General features: G+C 32.2%; 2 protein-coding genes across 2 annotated transcripts; both read right to left on the reverse strand.

The window, feature by feature from the left end:
- Positions 1-6,752: 6,752 nt before the first annotated feature.
- Positions 6,753-9,373, reverse strand: LOC120086474 (cucumber peeling cupredoxin-like). The gene is made up of 2 exons (XM_039043148.1): positions 9,013-9,373; positions 6,753-7,393 (listed from the first exon to the last, which is right to left on the reverse strand). Exons 1-2 carry the CDS (start codon positions 9,188-9,190, stop codon positions 6,972-6,974), a joined length of 600 nt encoding a protein of 199 aa, XP_038899076.1. The 5' UTR covers positions 9,191-9,373; the 3' UTR covers positions 6,753-6,971.
- A 2,526-nt stretch (positions 9,374-11,899) lies between these two features.
- On the reverse strand, positions 11,900-13,410 carry LOC120087130 (cucumber peeling cupredoxin-like). Its single transcript, XM_039044022.1, has 2 exons — positions 13,239-13,410; positions 11,900-12,496 (listed from the first exon to the last, which is right to left on the reverse strand). Exons 1-2 carry the CDS (start codon positions 13,408-13,410, stop codon positions 12,114-12,116), a joined length of 555 nt encoding a protein of 184 aa, XP_038899950.1. The 3' UTR covers positions 11,900-12,113.
- Positions 13,411-15,745: the final 2,335 nt, after the last annotated feature.

Genomic DNA, 15,745 nt, shown 5'->3' on the forward strand with positions numbered 1-15,745 from the left:
CATCTGACTCTTTAAGTACCACTGATCCCTCTAATGAACAATAAGTCATAGTTCAATTATGACCAAACCCCTTTCGAGCCAAGAGAGAGTGTGGTGCCACATTGTTCAAGCCTCGGAATCAGCCCTTAAGCTGTCTCTTATACACATCTAGATGTGTATAAGAGACAGCATGTAGTTACATCTGACTCTTTAAGTACCACTGATCCCTCTAATGAACAATAAGTCATAGTTCAATTATGACCAAACCCCTTTCGAGCCAAGAGAGTGTATAGTGCCACATTATTCAAGCACTAGAATCAATCCTTAAGGGAGTAATTTATCGACTTACCCAGACGTTTTGGAATGAGTGAATTTCATTTTGTGTAACTGTGTTCCCAGCTCTATAATAAGATGAATCCCCAAAATAGTAGGCTTATTAAGTCGGGGATTTGGCCACTCTCACCCATACAAATCAAAAGACTACCTTTATAGGCAGAAGTTCACAACTCACTCAGGATTCAGGTTATGTCACTTATGGTCATCTTAGTGAAATGTAAGTCTCTACTATTAACGGCGTTATATAAAAAGATTATTCATTTTGTGGTCTGATCTTATACAAACCCTTTTGTATAGAACACCCCCGCTTACATGTTTGTACATGAATGATCAAGATCAGATTATTTGTAGTATTTTACAACAGTTGTAACATCTTCAAAACAGGTCGTATTCGTAATTTCATCAAGATAAGGTATCTAACCTTATCCATCTACTACAGACCATTTAGGTTATCACTTAAACATGTTCCACCAGTATGTCTCTAAATACATGTTTAAGCTACAAAAGATAACCTTAGTTAGTTTATTAGTTTTGTGGGTTAATGCTATAAATGTCGAATAAAATATCTTATATTTTATTAAATAAATAAATTGTTTGTACATTATAATTATAAACTATAGGACCCACGAGATTTAGGGGATCAACCCCAACATATCCTTGAGATACTACAGATACGACCACTTTGTAATTTTTGAAGGATATCGTGCACGAGGATTTTCATGAGCAGCGGAAAGATCATTCCAAAATACAATCATATATGAACTTTACAATTACAGTCATAAACAGAAACATGCGGTTATGCATTCATTAAAGAAATTATAGCATGATACAATAAATAATCAAGGAGAAATGCTACACACATTTGTAGAATCATCGCCAAGGTCCTTGATCATGAACGCTCGAACACAGCAACCTCAAACGCTCGTCCAACACGACCGCTAACTACACGAATACCACGCACTCGAACTCAGTGATCGCCTCGGTCCTGAACACCCCAACAACATGAACGACCTTCAAAGAACTTCGACGGTGTCGAGTTGAGTATGACACCACAAAGAAGGTTACCTTGGTATTCTCGGTATGAGAATCCAGAGGGTGGGCTCTGTGTGGATTTGGTTTGAGGCAGAAGACAGAGGAAACAACAATCATGCAAACAATTGAGCAAGTGGGAGAAGCCTGAACCTATCGTATAGGTCGATGCCCAATCGTTTAGCAAAAACTTAGCGATCGTCTAGCAAAAACTAAGNAAGAACTTCGACGGTGTCGAGTTGAGTATGACACCACAAAGAAGGTTACCTTGGTATTCTCGGTATGAGAATCCAGAGGGTGGGCTCTGTGTGGACTTGGTTAGAGCCAGAAAACCAGAGGAAGAACTAAGCGATTGTTTAGCTCATCGCTTAGTTGCGTGTCTGTCGCCTACAAACACTACACGATCGTTTAGCTCGCTCTAAATTGTCTCTTAGTAAATCCTATTTACTTGACAACTTTCGTGAGAAAATCTCAGATTCACGAAATTTAACCTTACATTACTAAAATTAGGAAAACAAATTTTCTTTTATCTCATAGTTACCATGAGATAACCAATAACCTCCAACTCAATTGGTTATAAGAGAAAAAGAGTTAATTATCCAATGATTAATATTATTATAAATATAAATAATAACCAAGTTATCATACTATATTTAAAACCTATAGTTTTAATATTTCATCTCATGAAACATATAAACCATAATTCTTTTTCTATTTCATGGTACTTAATATAAATGTCATTTACATTAATCCACCACTAGATATATCTCATACATCATACCGATCATATCATATATAATCGAATTACCTCTTGTCAATTTGAACATTTCAAACTAACACCAAGAACTGATCCTCAACTGAATCCATTGAGCTATCAAGGAGACCTTATGGACTTGTAGCTCGAAGCTCCAATGGTACATGAATAACTAAATAAACTCTTTAGTCGCGGGATCCACCATCCGTTAACTGTTAGGCACTCCACTAAAGATCGATAGCTGAACTCTCCTTACCACAGATATATTATGTGTTCATCTTAACCAATCAGCAGTGCGACAACCCTTCACAGATCGCTCTTAAGTACAGCTCGGCCAATAATCGTTATGTCCTTGTATTACATCTAACTCCTTAAGTATCACTGATCCCTCTAATGAACATAAGTCATAGTCCTACTATGACTGAGTCCTCGAGAAGCCGTGGCCATTATGTTCAAGCTCCAGAATCAGCCCTTAAGGGAGCAATCTCTCTACTTATCCCTACTTTAGGAAATGAGTGAATTCTATCTTGTGGATTGAGTTCCCAGCTCCCAGATCAGACAAGTCCCTAAAAAGGTAGGCATGTTGAGTTGGCAATCTGGCCCTCTCACCCATACTAATCAAAGGACTGCCCTCAAAGGCAGAAGTTCCTAAAATACTCAGGATTGAGGTCATGTCACCTATGGTCATTTAGATGAGATGTAAGTCTCTAGTATCAACAACATTATATATAGAGTCTAGTCATCTCGTGGTCCGGTCTTATACAAACTCTTTGTATAGGACACCCCCACTTGCATGTCTCTACATGAATGATCAGGATCTACCATCTATAGTAGTTTATAACACTTGCAAACCTCTACAAAGCGGGCCATATCCGTAGTGTCACCAGGATCAGGTATCCAACCTTAATCCTTATACTACATACCTATTTAGGTTATCACTTAAGGCATGATTCACTTGTATATCACATATACATGCTTAAGTTCACATAAGATAACCATGGAGCTTTGTTTATTGGATATGAGTAAATGCCAGAATGAAATAACAATTATTTTATTCATTAAACAATGTGTATCATTACAAACAACGAGACTTCGGGAGAATTAGGACACCAATCCCAACAATTTTTACAATTGTTATAAAGTGTTAAAAATGATATAATCCTAATCATTCCTGTGGAGACATGTGAGCGGGGGTATCTTATACAAAGAGTTTGTATAAGATCGAACCACAAAATGATTAATCTTTCTTTATAACTCCGTTACTAGAAGAGACTTATATTTCACCAAGATGATTATAGCTGACTTGACCTTAATCCTAAGTGAGTTGTGAACTCTTATCTATGAGGGCAGTTCTTTGATCTGCATGGGTGAGAGTGACTAGATCTGCTGACACAATATGCCTAGCATTTTGGAGATTCGTCTAATTGGGGAGCTGAGAACATAGCTACACAATAAGAAATTCACTCATTCCTTTGTTAAGGTAAGTAGATAAATTGCTCCCTTAAGAGCTGATTTTGGGTCTTGAACAATATAATGCCACACACTCTTCTGGCTTGAGAGGGGTTCAATTATAATTGGACTATGACTAATTGTTCATTAAAGAGATCAATGGTACTTAAAGAGTTAGATGTAACTAAAGGGTAAGACACTAATTTTGACCAAACTATACTTACAAGCAATTTGTGAAGGGTCAACGTGTTGTTGATTGGTTATATCCAATAGACACAGAAATATATTTGTAGTGCGAATAGTGTAGCTTTCGATCTTTAGTAGAGTGATCGACAATTACTGAATGAGGATTAATTTAATTAAAGAGTTTAATTAATGAATCCCGTATCATTGGAGCTTCAATCTATAGGTCCATAAGGTCCCCTTGTTAGCTCAATAAGAATTAATGAGAATCAAATTAATTTTGAATTAATTTGAATTATTCAAATTAATTTAAGGAAATTAATTATATGTGATACAATTAATATAATGTATGTTGATACTTTATAATATAATGTTTATTGAGAGAAATAAATATTTGAATATGATTCAAATATTAATTATATAAATATGATTCATATATAAACTATAGATTAAAATTAATGTGAATTTGATTCATATTAATTCTATAGATTATAAAAGAGAAAATAAACTATAAGTTATATTACATGTGATATAATAAATTATAGGTTATATATTATATGGGATAAAATATAAGGTTGTATTTAATTATATTAATATAATATAATTAATTTGAATTTGAATTTGAAATTTTGGAATTGTAAAAAGTTAACTCCATGGGAGTTATTTTGACATAGTGGAGGGAGTTATAACTCCCTCACACAATTCTATCAAAAAAAAAAAAAAAAAAAAAAAAAAAAAAAAAAAAGTAGAGGACTAGTGTAGAGATCTCAGTTCAACGTGGAAAATTTCTACAGACTCTCCCTCTCAACCTTGATCTCCTTCCTTTGTAAAATTCTCTCAAGAAGAACTCTTCCTCCTTCACCCTTTTCACCAAAATTATCAAGGAAGCCACCAAACTCTCCTTGATTCTCACCTTAAGAATAACAAGGTAATATTTTGGTGGAGTCCTCAATAGATGTTGTGTTACTGAGTTCATGGGAAGCAGAGGAGATTCGTTCGTAGTCTCCCCAAAAAGAAAATGTGAAGAATCGGCTATTCAAGGATTAGTTTCCATTTCCCTTTTTATTCTATGTAAATTCAATGAAAAAGCATGCTTAATAGTTGTTAGTTTATCCTTGTTTCCATCTTCCTCTATTTTATTGAGTTTGCAAAATGAAACTCGAGACGCCCAGCGTTCGTACGCTTCCATTGTGGCTGACAAACCTAGAGAAAGAAGGCGGCTACATTGCATAACAATCGAGAGTCAGAAAAAAAAATGTTTATTTTGAAAATAAATTCTCTAGATAAGGAAACAAATAATTAGCAAAAAACTTCCAAAAAATCTCACTAATAATTTTAGACAAGGAATCAAAGCACTAGCTAATAACAACAACCTAAGGAACAACTTGTGAGGCATCACACTTTGCAAAAGCATATCAAACTTAAAAACAAATATTGCCAATACACGTTGATTTAACAAACTCCCCCTTTAGCAATATTTTTTTAAGGCATGACAACATACCTCAGCACCACATCAACATAAATACAAGATATGTAGAGTTTATATAAAACATACCCTTCTAAACATTAACGGGGTATTTGGTTCACCAACATGAGTTGAGTTGAGGTGGTAAAAATTACCAACTCAATGTTTGGCACACCAATTTTAAATGTTGGTGGACTTGAGTTGATTTTTTTACCAACTCACCCCCAATTCTCCCTCCAACCCACCCTTACTGTCTCTCCCTCCAATGTTTTCAATAGCTCTACTCATTGGCTATTGTCAACAACTATCACTACCACAGTCTAGCGATACACTCTGACGACTGACTTCGGACACTAGCAATCACCTTCAACGATCATTCTTACAACCAACTCTGATGACCATCTTTGCACAAGCAACTCTGATCCGACGAAACGACCAATTCCAGGCTCTAGTAGCCACCTTTGACGACAACTCCACGACCAACTCTGATGACCGCTTTTCCGCAAGCAACTCCGACAACATACTTCAATCACCACCTTCGCATGGCCAACTCTAATGACTAACTCTTGGCTTCAGCAACCACCTTTGACGACAAATTCTGATGAAGACCATCCTCAATTATCAATTTCGGTGACAACCACCTCAGACAACCAATACTAACATTTACCTTAGGCGACCAACACCAACGAAGACCACTTCTAACGAGACCATTAATGACAATCCTAGTTTTTGTGAACATGTAAATAGACCCTTAATGACAACCCTATTTTTTGTGCACGTTCAACTCATACATTCTACGACTGTTAAAGTATATTATAGGATTGTTATATAAATAATAATATTTTGTTTATGTTAACATTTATGGTTGAATTAAAATTAATTGAGGGTGGTTAGGAATTAGAGAAAATGTTCATTTTATTGGAAGATGACATGTCTTTGGGGATGTATGTTCAAATTATATGGTGAAAATATGTTATGTTTTTCAAGAATGAAAAGCAAAAAGTTGGTTCAATTTTTAAGGTTCTTCAGTGTTCATGATCATTAAGGGCTAAATAGTTGTGAAATGTTTTCATTTGTTTGGAATATCTTTAGTGTTTAGGAATAGAAAAAAAACATATGTTATGTAATTGAGTGTTCAAAAATTGAATTTAAAATTTGTATTTAGTATATGTTTACTTTGTAGGAATTTGTTATGTTTTAAGAATGGGAAAACGTTAAGCAATTGTTAGTGTTAAAAAATTTTAGGAAAATATGTGTGCAGTGAAAAATTAAAAAAAAAAATAGCAAAAAAAGAAATAAGACAAAATCAATTTCGTTTAGAAAAGCTATACCAAATACTCTAACTAAACTAAACTCAACTCTGCACCTCAAACATAAACTTTCTGACTTAACTAAACTCAACTCAACTCAGCATCTCAAACACATACTCTAACTAAACTCAACTTAGCATCTCAAACATAAACATTTGAACTCAACTCAATTTTGCACCTCAACCAAAGAAAATCTAGCTCCACATATAATCTAACTTCCCAGGTAATAATTATTGACTCAATTTTGTGCCTAAAGTTCCGAAGGCAAAAAAGTAAATAACATAAATAAAAGGTATGGAGGAATACAACCAAATTCCATCACCCACTCGTTATCTATCTCACTTCTCAACTCTAAATAAACTTCCATAAACAAACTTAATAATACTTAACCAGATCAACAACCCCAACTTATTAATCTAAGAAGGATAAGAGATAAAAAAAAGGATCAAATGTTAATCCACATGATCTAAAACAACAAGCTGATAACAATGGCGGACAAGGTAACATAATGGATTGCCATCAGTACGGTGGAGGAAGCCGTCAAAGCCACTGAAGATCCATCACAGTTAAGTGGTGACGAAAACGACAAAATTGCAGGAGTTCGAGCACATGCATCAATGTGAGGAGGAGGCTGAGCAATGTTTGAAGAAGGCGGCATTGCACCGCCAGGAGTACTGGTGGAGACGGTGACGGTGACAGATAACTTTTGGCCTTGAACGCAATGACTGTCGATAGTACAAATGAAATAATGTACGCCTACAGTGTCGAGCTTCACTGTAGTCGGACCTGTAGTGACGAGACTTCCTATGGCATTGTATGTATTGCATGCATCAAATGACTCTTTTGGTACTTTAAGGACATTATGCATGTTGCTCTCAAAGTTAAATGCTGAAAAAAAATAGAAAAACAAATAATTTATCGGAATTTGTTTTTTTTTCTTAATTCAACAATATGAGAAGTCAATTGTATATATATATACATATACCCAAACCATATATACTCAAGCTAGCAATAAATGGTTCGGAACTTTTTTTTTAAAAAAATACAATACAAACAAAATAGATAAACTAAAAAATTCCATCACGAGAAACAAACATAGAAAACAGACATAAATCGTTTAGAACTTACTAACAGATGATCTTGCTATTCAATTTAGGTTAAAGTATGAGTTTAATTTGTTCATAAGCTTTTATCATTGTGTTTTATGTATTGCAGAACCCAAAACTATTCTATCCTATTGAATTCACTTTAAAAAGAGTCCAACTCTAACCATAACTTCAAAGATTTAGATGTCGCACTGAATAACAATTTCATTTAGTTCTTAATTAGCTTTTGAAATTTCTTCTTGTTTTTTTTTTCACTATTTCTTTCGTATGGTTATGATTATATATTTTTAAAGAAATATTTGAATTTTTAGTCAAATTTTAAATAAATAAACAATTTTTTTAGAATATTTTCTTGAACTAAAAAAAAAGTAGTTTCTAAATTTTTTTTTAAAAATAATTTGAATAAGATTTACAATACTTCCACAACCAAGATGAAAATTCTTGTAAAAAGTGAGAAAAATACATATTTTTCCATTAAAAAAAAACTAAAAAGTTATCATGAAAGGAGACCTTTGTTAAAATAGCAAGTACCACTATCTAGAAGATTCCTAAATACCATATGACATAAATGTATAAATTAAACTTCTCTTGAATTGTGTTGAAGTATGTAAAATGTAAATAAATATCTAAAAAGATCTAGCTTTCAATTCTTTAGCCTCCATGAAATTCCAATTTCTTGGGATAAGGATAAAAATCTCACAAAAATATCTAAGATATTTTATGGCTTATTTTCAGATTCACTGAATTTAACAAATATGTGTTTGACAGACAATATCAATTCTGTTTCTAAAAATTGTTGTTGGATTATGCTATTCAAATAGTGAAATTTTTTAAAACAATATTTTTATATTTGCATTATATCCTGATTTTGAATTGTGAATTTTAAAATGTGAAATTATATTAAATAATAAAAATATTTAAAAATATAATATGTCATGTTATAAACATAATACAAATTTTTAAAATTAAAATATATATTCTAATTATATAATTATACAAAAAAAAGTTGAATATAAAACATGTTCATAAATAAATTTTATTGCCGATTAATATTTAATATGTAACTACAACTAGTTTCATAATTTATAAATATAATATCAAACACATTTTAAATGTTTGTTTTAAATTAAAATCCAGTTTCTAAATCTTTTATAAGTGAAATACAAATATGTTTTCATTAAATCTCTTGTTCTCAAAATCTCTACTAGAATCCAAGTAGAAAGATCCTTCTACTTGGGTCCTAGGATCGAAATTTAAAATTAGAGACTAAGAGTGAAAAAATTAGAGTATTTGACAACCACTCAAAATAGATTTAAAATAAAAATGAATTTTTTGAAAAATATTTTTGTGAAGTGAATCGCCCTAAAATATTAAATTAAACGACGTAGAGAAGATTGATACTTAGATAATCGCCAATAGTGAAGTAGTTTTTAGAAGCCCAATCGGAATAGAAAGCAGCGCCGCCCTGCGGAACCGTCCAACCAGTGGAGTCTCCGACGACACGAACAGTCTGAGCAGTGGGATGGTGAACAAAAACCACCGCAATTAAACCCAAAACTAAACCAACTCCTCCCCCCATGTTTCTTCAGAAAAAATAAAAAAGGAAGAATCTCACACTCTAAAATGGAAGCTCTAAACAAGTTTGTGTTGTTTGACGAAAATGGGATATAAATTTATAAGAGTTAAAGGGGTGGAGGCCAGAGCATATCATAATCTAACATCTAATTTTGGGAATGGGGTAGCAATTGGGAAAGATACTCAGCTAAAGAGTATTTGACTGAATCCATCTTTGTACAACTCACTCACTTTTAACTAATAGAATAATTAACAAAGCTCCAAAAAATATTTTTCATTTAAAAAAGAGTTTTCTACGTGATAAATTATGATTAGACAATTGAACAAATTATACAAAACTGAGCCAAACCAAAGATTCAAATATGACGTAAAGGAAGGGCAATGAAATGGAAAAATGATGGTCAAAGTTAGAAAGAAGGTATGGGAAATAAGGCAAAGGGTAATGAATAATTAGGTGCAATAGTAAAAAATAGGTTTAAATCTTATTTTGGTTCCTAAATTTTGAATGATGTTCTATTGTAGTTCTTAAATTTTAAAAAATGCGTGATTTAGTCTATGAACTTTGAATATTGTTTTATTTTAATCCCTAAACTTTTAAAAATGTTCATTTTAGTCCTTAAACTTTTAAAAAGTGTTTATTTTGATCTCTTCTATATTAAGATTTTATTAACTCTTTAACAAAATAGCGATATGACTTGTATTTTTAGATGATTAAGTTATCAAATAAGTTAACTATTCTAAAAAGTTTCAAGTTTGAATAAGATGGCAAGGTGGGAGAATTTAAAATAAGTTTTTGTTCAAAATTTTGATTGTTTAGTATTTTGGATACATCTAGAGCCTAATCACTAAAAAATACAAACTCCCTCATGTTTCTCTCAAAGAGTTAACATAATTTTAATATTATGGACTAATAAAATAAATATTTATTAAAAATTTAGGGACTAACGAACGTTTATAAAAGTTTAGGGACCAAAATAAAATAAGAGGCAAAATTCGATGACTAAAATAGGATTTAAACCTAAATAATAATAATAATAACAATTCAATATTTTTTAAGAAAAAAGTTTTGCCACATGAAAAGTTTTAATTGGACAATTGCCAAACCACACCAAGTATTTTTCAAAGGCAAAAGCAAACAACTTGGTTTTGATACTCCATAAGTGGAATGTTTCAAATGGATACTTTGGAAGATAGACTTTATTTTCTAAGTCTTGTGTTATCCTACTTTTTCTTTTCTTGACCTTTTCCAAGTCTCCTCTCATTATATTTATTTTTCTCAATAAGAATAATAATTTTCATCTTAAAATATATTTTCACAATTTATAAAGAGGGTACTCATAGTGAAACAAATTGTTTAAGAAAATAATAAAAAAAAAAAAAAATTAACTGCACAGACTAATTTTAAGATTTATTGAAAATATATTGGACTAAAATAAAATAATAAGTGTATGGGTTAAAGCAGTATTTTAATAAATAAAGAAAAAAAAAAAGGAAGGAGGGTGAAAAAAAACATTGAAAATCGAAATACATTTTAAAAGAAAATCACGTTCAAATTTCAATCATAAGTATTTTTTAAGAACGAAAACTTTAGACAATGAAAAGTTAGAAATGGGAGAAAAAATTTAGGATGAGTGAATTTTGGAGATATATAAAATGTTAGAAAGACCGACAAATTCTAAAAAGATGAAATATTTGAAATGTTAGAAAAATAACAAAGACGAAAAATTAATAAGTGTCGAATATAAATTTAAAAATCTATATGTTTCTTGATAAAATTTCAATGCAAATATTCGCTAGTACTTTTGCAGCTTCTTTTTCATACTTTATTGTGATAGTCTTTTTAAATAGTTATTAATGGAGATGTAAAAATTTTGGAGTTAGAAAAAGTTAGATAAAATTTTGAAATTGAGAAATAAATTCTAAAAATAGTTTAGATAAACTTTACATTAATTTTCACAGATATTTTTAAAATTATAAGTAAATTTTAAAATAAAAGATTTGAAAATTCTTTGTAGTGTAAGGAACTCCTTTTAAAGGGTAAAAAATAAAAGAGTTGCATATAGTTAGAGATGGAAAGAAGAAATCCAAAGAGAAAAATGTTAGAGGAGGTAACAAGAATTGTCAGAGTAAAAAAGAAAGTTTCAAAAGATTAAAATGGAACATTACCTAAAAGGTTGATTAGTAAGTATTATTATGTATTTCTTTAGGGCTGTTTGGGGTCTAACATGAGATGGTATATCCCCACATCTTATATCATTTCAGTGTTTGGAGATCCATTATCGTATCTCACCGATTTTAATTGTTTGTGGACCTATTTTCGTAACGTGTTTTGTATCTCACCGTCATTTTCCTTCCGTGTATCATATATCATCTCAATGCTTGAACATACTCGATCATAACTCTCTAGACATCATAACTCTCTAGACATCAGAATCTTCACATTCTATATCATCATAGCGTCCCAAAAGCGCCCTAGAAAAAAATTAAATGTTCGTTATGTTTGGTCCTTCATTCCTTCATCATTGAACATCGAAAAAAATGAGTTTGAGTTTGCTATTAATACATGGAAACTTAAAAATATGATAGACATAATCAAAACCTTCAAAATCTTAGAAGAGCCACGATTAGACTTCACCTAATCTTATGTTCTCCCCTCCATTAAACAATGAATTTTTTTTTAAAAAAAAGTGTCACGGAACATATTTCTATTGGGTACTAATTAGGTTGTACAAAAGATGGATGCAGCCGGACTGCAATGAAAAGGTTTTGGAGAAACAAATACAGTACCGAAAGGATTAAGAATCTCATCAGCCATCACTTTCAACAAACTTCTATGAACAAGATAAATAGAAAAAATGATCAACAACCCCAACTTAATTATAAATAAATATGAAAATGGGAAAAAATATGTCACGTAAAATCCACATTTAGAACAGGTTCATAACAATAGCGGACAAAGTGACATAAATTGTTGCCGTCACTGCAGTGGAGGAGGATGGCGCCGGAGCTGTAGGAGATCCACTCTCGTTAGGTAGTGACGAGGACGGTGAATTTGCAGGAGTTGGAGTTGCCAGTGAAGAAGGCGACATGGCGCCACCGGAAGCGGCTGAGACGGAGATGGATAACTTTTGGCCTCCCGAACAGTGTTTACCAACGGTACAAATGAAGTAATGCATGCCAGCAGTGTCAAGTTTCACCGTCGCAGGGCCCGTTGTGAGGACATTTCCGATCCCTTTATCGGAACTGCACGCTTCGAAGGATTCTTTTGTTACTTTAAGTACATCATGTGCTCCGGTTGGGAACTTAAATGCTGCAAAAAACAAACTTTAGAACTTAATAAGTAAAAACAAATGATTTTGCTATAATTAAAGTGAGTTTTGTTCATTATAATTAAGCTTCTCAATAAAACAAATTAATGGATTTCGTCAAACTAAGTATAGCTCGATTGATTGATATATGAGTGTGTTAGAAACCACGATGTTCGTGGTTAAAATTTTCCTACCTCCAGTTGCATTCAAAAACTAAAAAATAGTAGTCATAGTAATTTTTTTTATCGAAATCGAAAATTTGCTTAGAAAACCACAAGTGATTACAAGATTAATTAGGAAAAATAAATGACAATACAAAGTTTTGGAATACGTCTTCTTAATCTGACACCATATTAAATCTCCTGTTCGCTCAAAAGTTTATATTTTACTAGCTAGGTTGTGGTACATGTTGATGAGCCCACATTATACTTGACCCCAAATCTCACAATTTTGACGAGAAAAAATTTGTTCTCTGGCAATACTTCAAAAACACATATGTGAGGAAATAATTGTTCGTTTGAACTCTCTTTGAATTGCTTCAATCAACTTTTTTTTTCATTTAGTTACAATTTAAGAGAAAAATGATCTCCTTATACAACACCCAATAGACACCTCCGAAAGACCTTTGAGGTATCTTAACGAAAGAACTTCGAGGCGGATGCACCTAGAAATTCATATACCGTGAAAAGTATAAATTCAAGCATGTGTATCATGAATCTAGGTTACTAATTTCTACATTCTTACAGAGAGAATCGCCAACGACAAAGGTGTTTTCATCAGCCCAATCAGAATAGAAAGTATTGCCCGGCGGAACCGTCCAACCGACAGTGTCGCCGACGACGTGCACCGTGGCAGTGGCATGTTGAACAAAAACAACAGCAATGAAACCCAAAACAAAACCAACTCCTCCTGCCATTATGTTATCTTTGTCTAAAATTAATTTTCTCCCTTTTCACTTTGGGGTTCTTGTGTTTGTAAAATGAAAATGGGATGTTAATATATAGAGAATTAAGGTATAATTTGGGGTTAGGGAAACGAAACTTGGTAGCCATGGAAGGGCCGAAAAAGAAGCTCATCAAATGGTTAAAATTAGAAAAAAAGGTATATGGGATACTAATTAGTGGAAGTTGGTTTTTACTCTATAAGTGGAAATTAGTTCCATTTCATAAGTTTTGGAAGAGAGATTAAACTTTCAAGATTATGTCCATCTGGTTGAATTCACTTAAAAAGTTTAAATTGATGGGTCAAGATCTCATCATCAATAACAATTATTATCACAATAAGAATATTATTTTTAGCGACAAAAATAAAACATCACTAAAGAAATAAAATCGTCGCAAAAAACCTTTAGTGACGTATAAAACAGCGTCGCATAAAACGTCGCTAAAACCTAGTTGGTGAATATCTTTAACGACGTTTTTTGAAAACAGTTTTCGTCGCAAACATGTATTTAGTCTCAAAGCTTGTTTTTCTCTAAAAAAACATTATTTATTAATTAAACCTAATCTTTGATAATGACGTTTCTTGTATATTTTGTACCTTTTGTATTTAAAGTCTAATACACATTCTAATCAATAGTGTATAAACAAATAATCAAATAAAATAAGATAAAACCAATATATTAATAAAAGGTTGAAAATTAATATAAACATATGCAGTAGCTCTTTTGTATAAAATTTCAAAATAAAAAAAAACAAGTGAACGAATTAACGCAGACTATAATGTCTAAAAAAATATTCTATCCGCAAAGGAATGACAAGTCAACGATCCTTCATTCTTGTGCCCTTAACAATGATTGGTTTAATGCTGCACTTAAGTAACACTATCACAACCTATATTTTGAGTTTTATTTTTGAAATTTATGTTTGATTTCTACGCTATATTTTCTTGTACGTTTTTCATACACACACACATATATATATATTGACAATATGGTTATTATATTTTTAAAGAAACATTTGATTTTTTAATCTAATTTCAAAACAAAAACAAGTTTTCATGAAAACTAATTAAAAGAAAATAGTTTTTTGAAATTTGACTAATATTTTCTGTGGAGGGTGAAATTAAACCTAATTAAATCAAAGGTAGTTGAGCGAGCTAAGAGAACGAGTCGACCTAGAGGATTGAGCTAAGAAAAGGAAATCAAGCTCGACAAATAGCTCGAGCTAGGAAGCTAGGCTAATAGGTTTTTAGGTGGTTTTTTGCTATTTAAGACCAATGTTGTGAAGTATGCTTCATAGAGTAAAATAATAAAAAAATATATATATATAGTTTATTAGTACAATTTTACATGGATGGATCGTGAGAGGCCATGTTAAATGTTATAAAAAAAATTTCTTAACATGGTCTAAGCATGCAAGAGTCATGCATTACCTTGAAAAGAATTTATCAAATAAATTATTTTTTGGAGACTATTAAATTACCCATTTTTTGTTTTGTATAACTCAATTATTTGCGAAAGCAATTAATTAAGGAGATATAATCAAATTGTATTTGATAATTTGAGAATCTAGTGTCATGGTTCAACCCAAAAGTCAAGTTCATTAAAGGCTGAGATGTGTAACGGCCCAGACAATGATGATTCAGATGAAAAATGGATTAATTAATGATTGGTGATAGCTTGGAAGTTGAGAGTGCAAGCTAAGTTCAGTTATTAATTGGCCGAACTATATAATTCGGGGACACGATCAAATAGAGTTATGTTTTTCAACTCATACTAGTTTTTACTAGTTAAATTAAATTCAAACCTGATTCTAACTTGAGTGTCAGAGTGAATTTAGCTCAACACCACATCAGTGTTAGCTTTACTCATACTTTTCCAGGATATCAAGCTATTCTCCTTGAAAGCAAATACAAATTTACCGTTGGTAGATTTTTTGTATCAATAGTTGGCGTTGTGTGTGGGACAGAAATAGCAAAATCTATTAGCCCTATCACCACATTTTATGTACGAACCATGAGCAATAATGTGAACAGATAGAATCTCCAACTGGTAGGGATGATTCGGATCGTGAACGTCATCGAAGGCGACAAACCACACATGTTTTAGAAACTCACGTAAGGGAGACCCACCAGCTTGAAAATGAGTCAGCTCAAGAGTATGCGGCTCTAACCACCAAGGTAGATAGCTTAGGTTAGAACCTGAGCCAAATCATGGAGATGCTCAGACGAGCAAACCCAATCATCGAGGGCATCAAGCAGAATGCGATATACCCACCTGAAGAAAATAAGCGTGATGGGAAGTAGAAGCA

Source organism: Benincasa hispida, chromosome 9 (genome assembly GCF_009727055.1).
Source record: "Benincasa hispida cultivar B227 chromosome 9, ASM972705v1, whole genome shotgun sequence".
Lineage (NCBI taxonomy): Eukaryota > Viridiplantae > Streptophyta > Magnoliopsida > Cucurbitales > Cucurbitaceae > Benincasa > Benincasa hispida.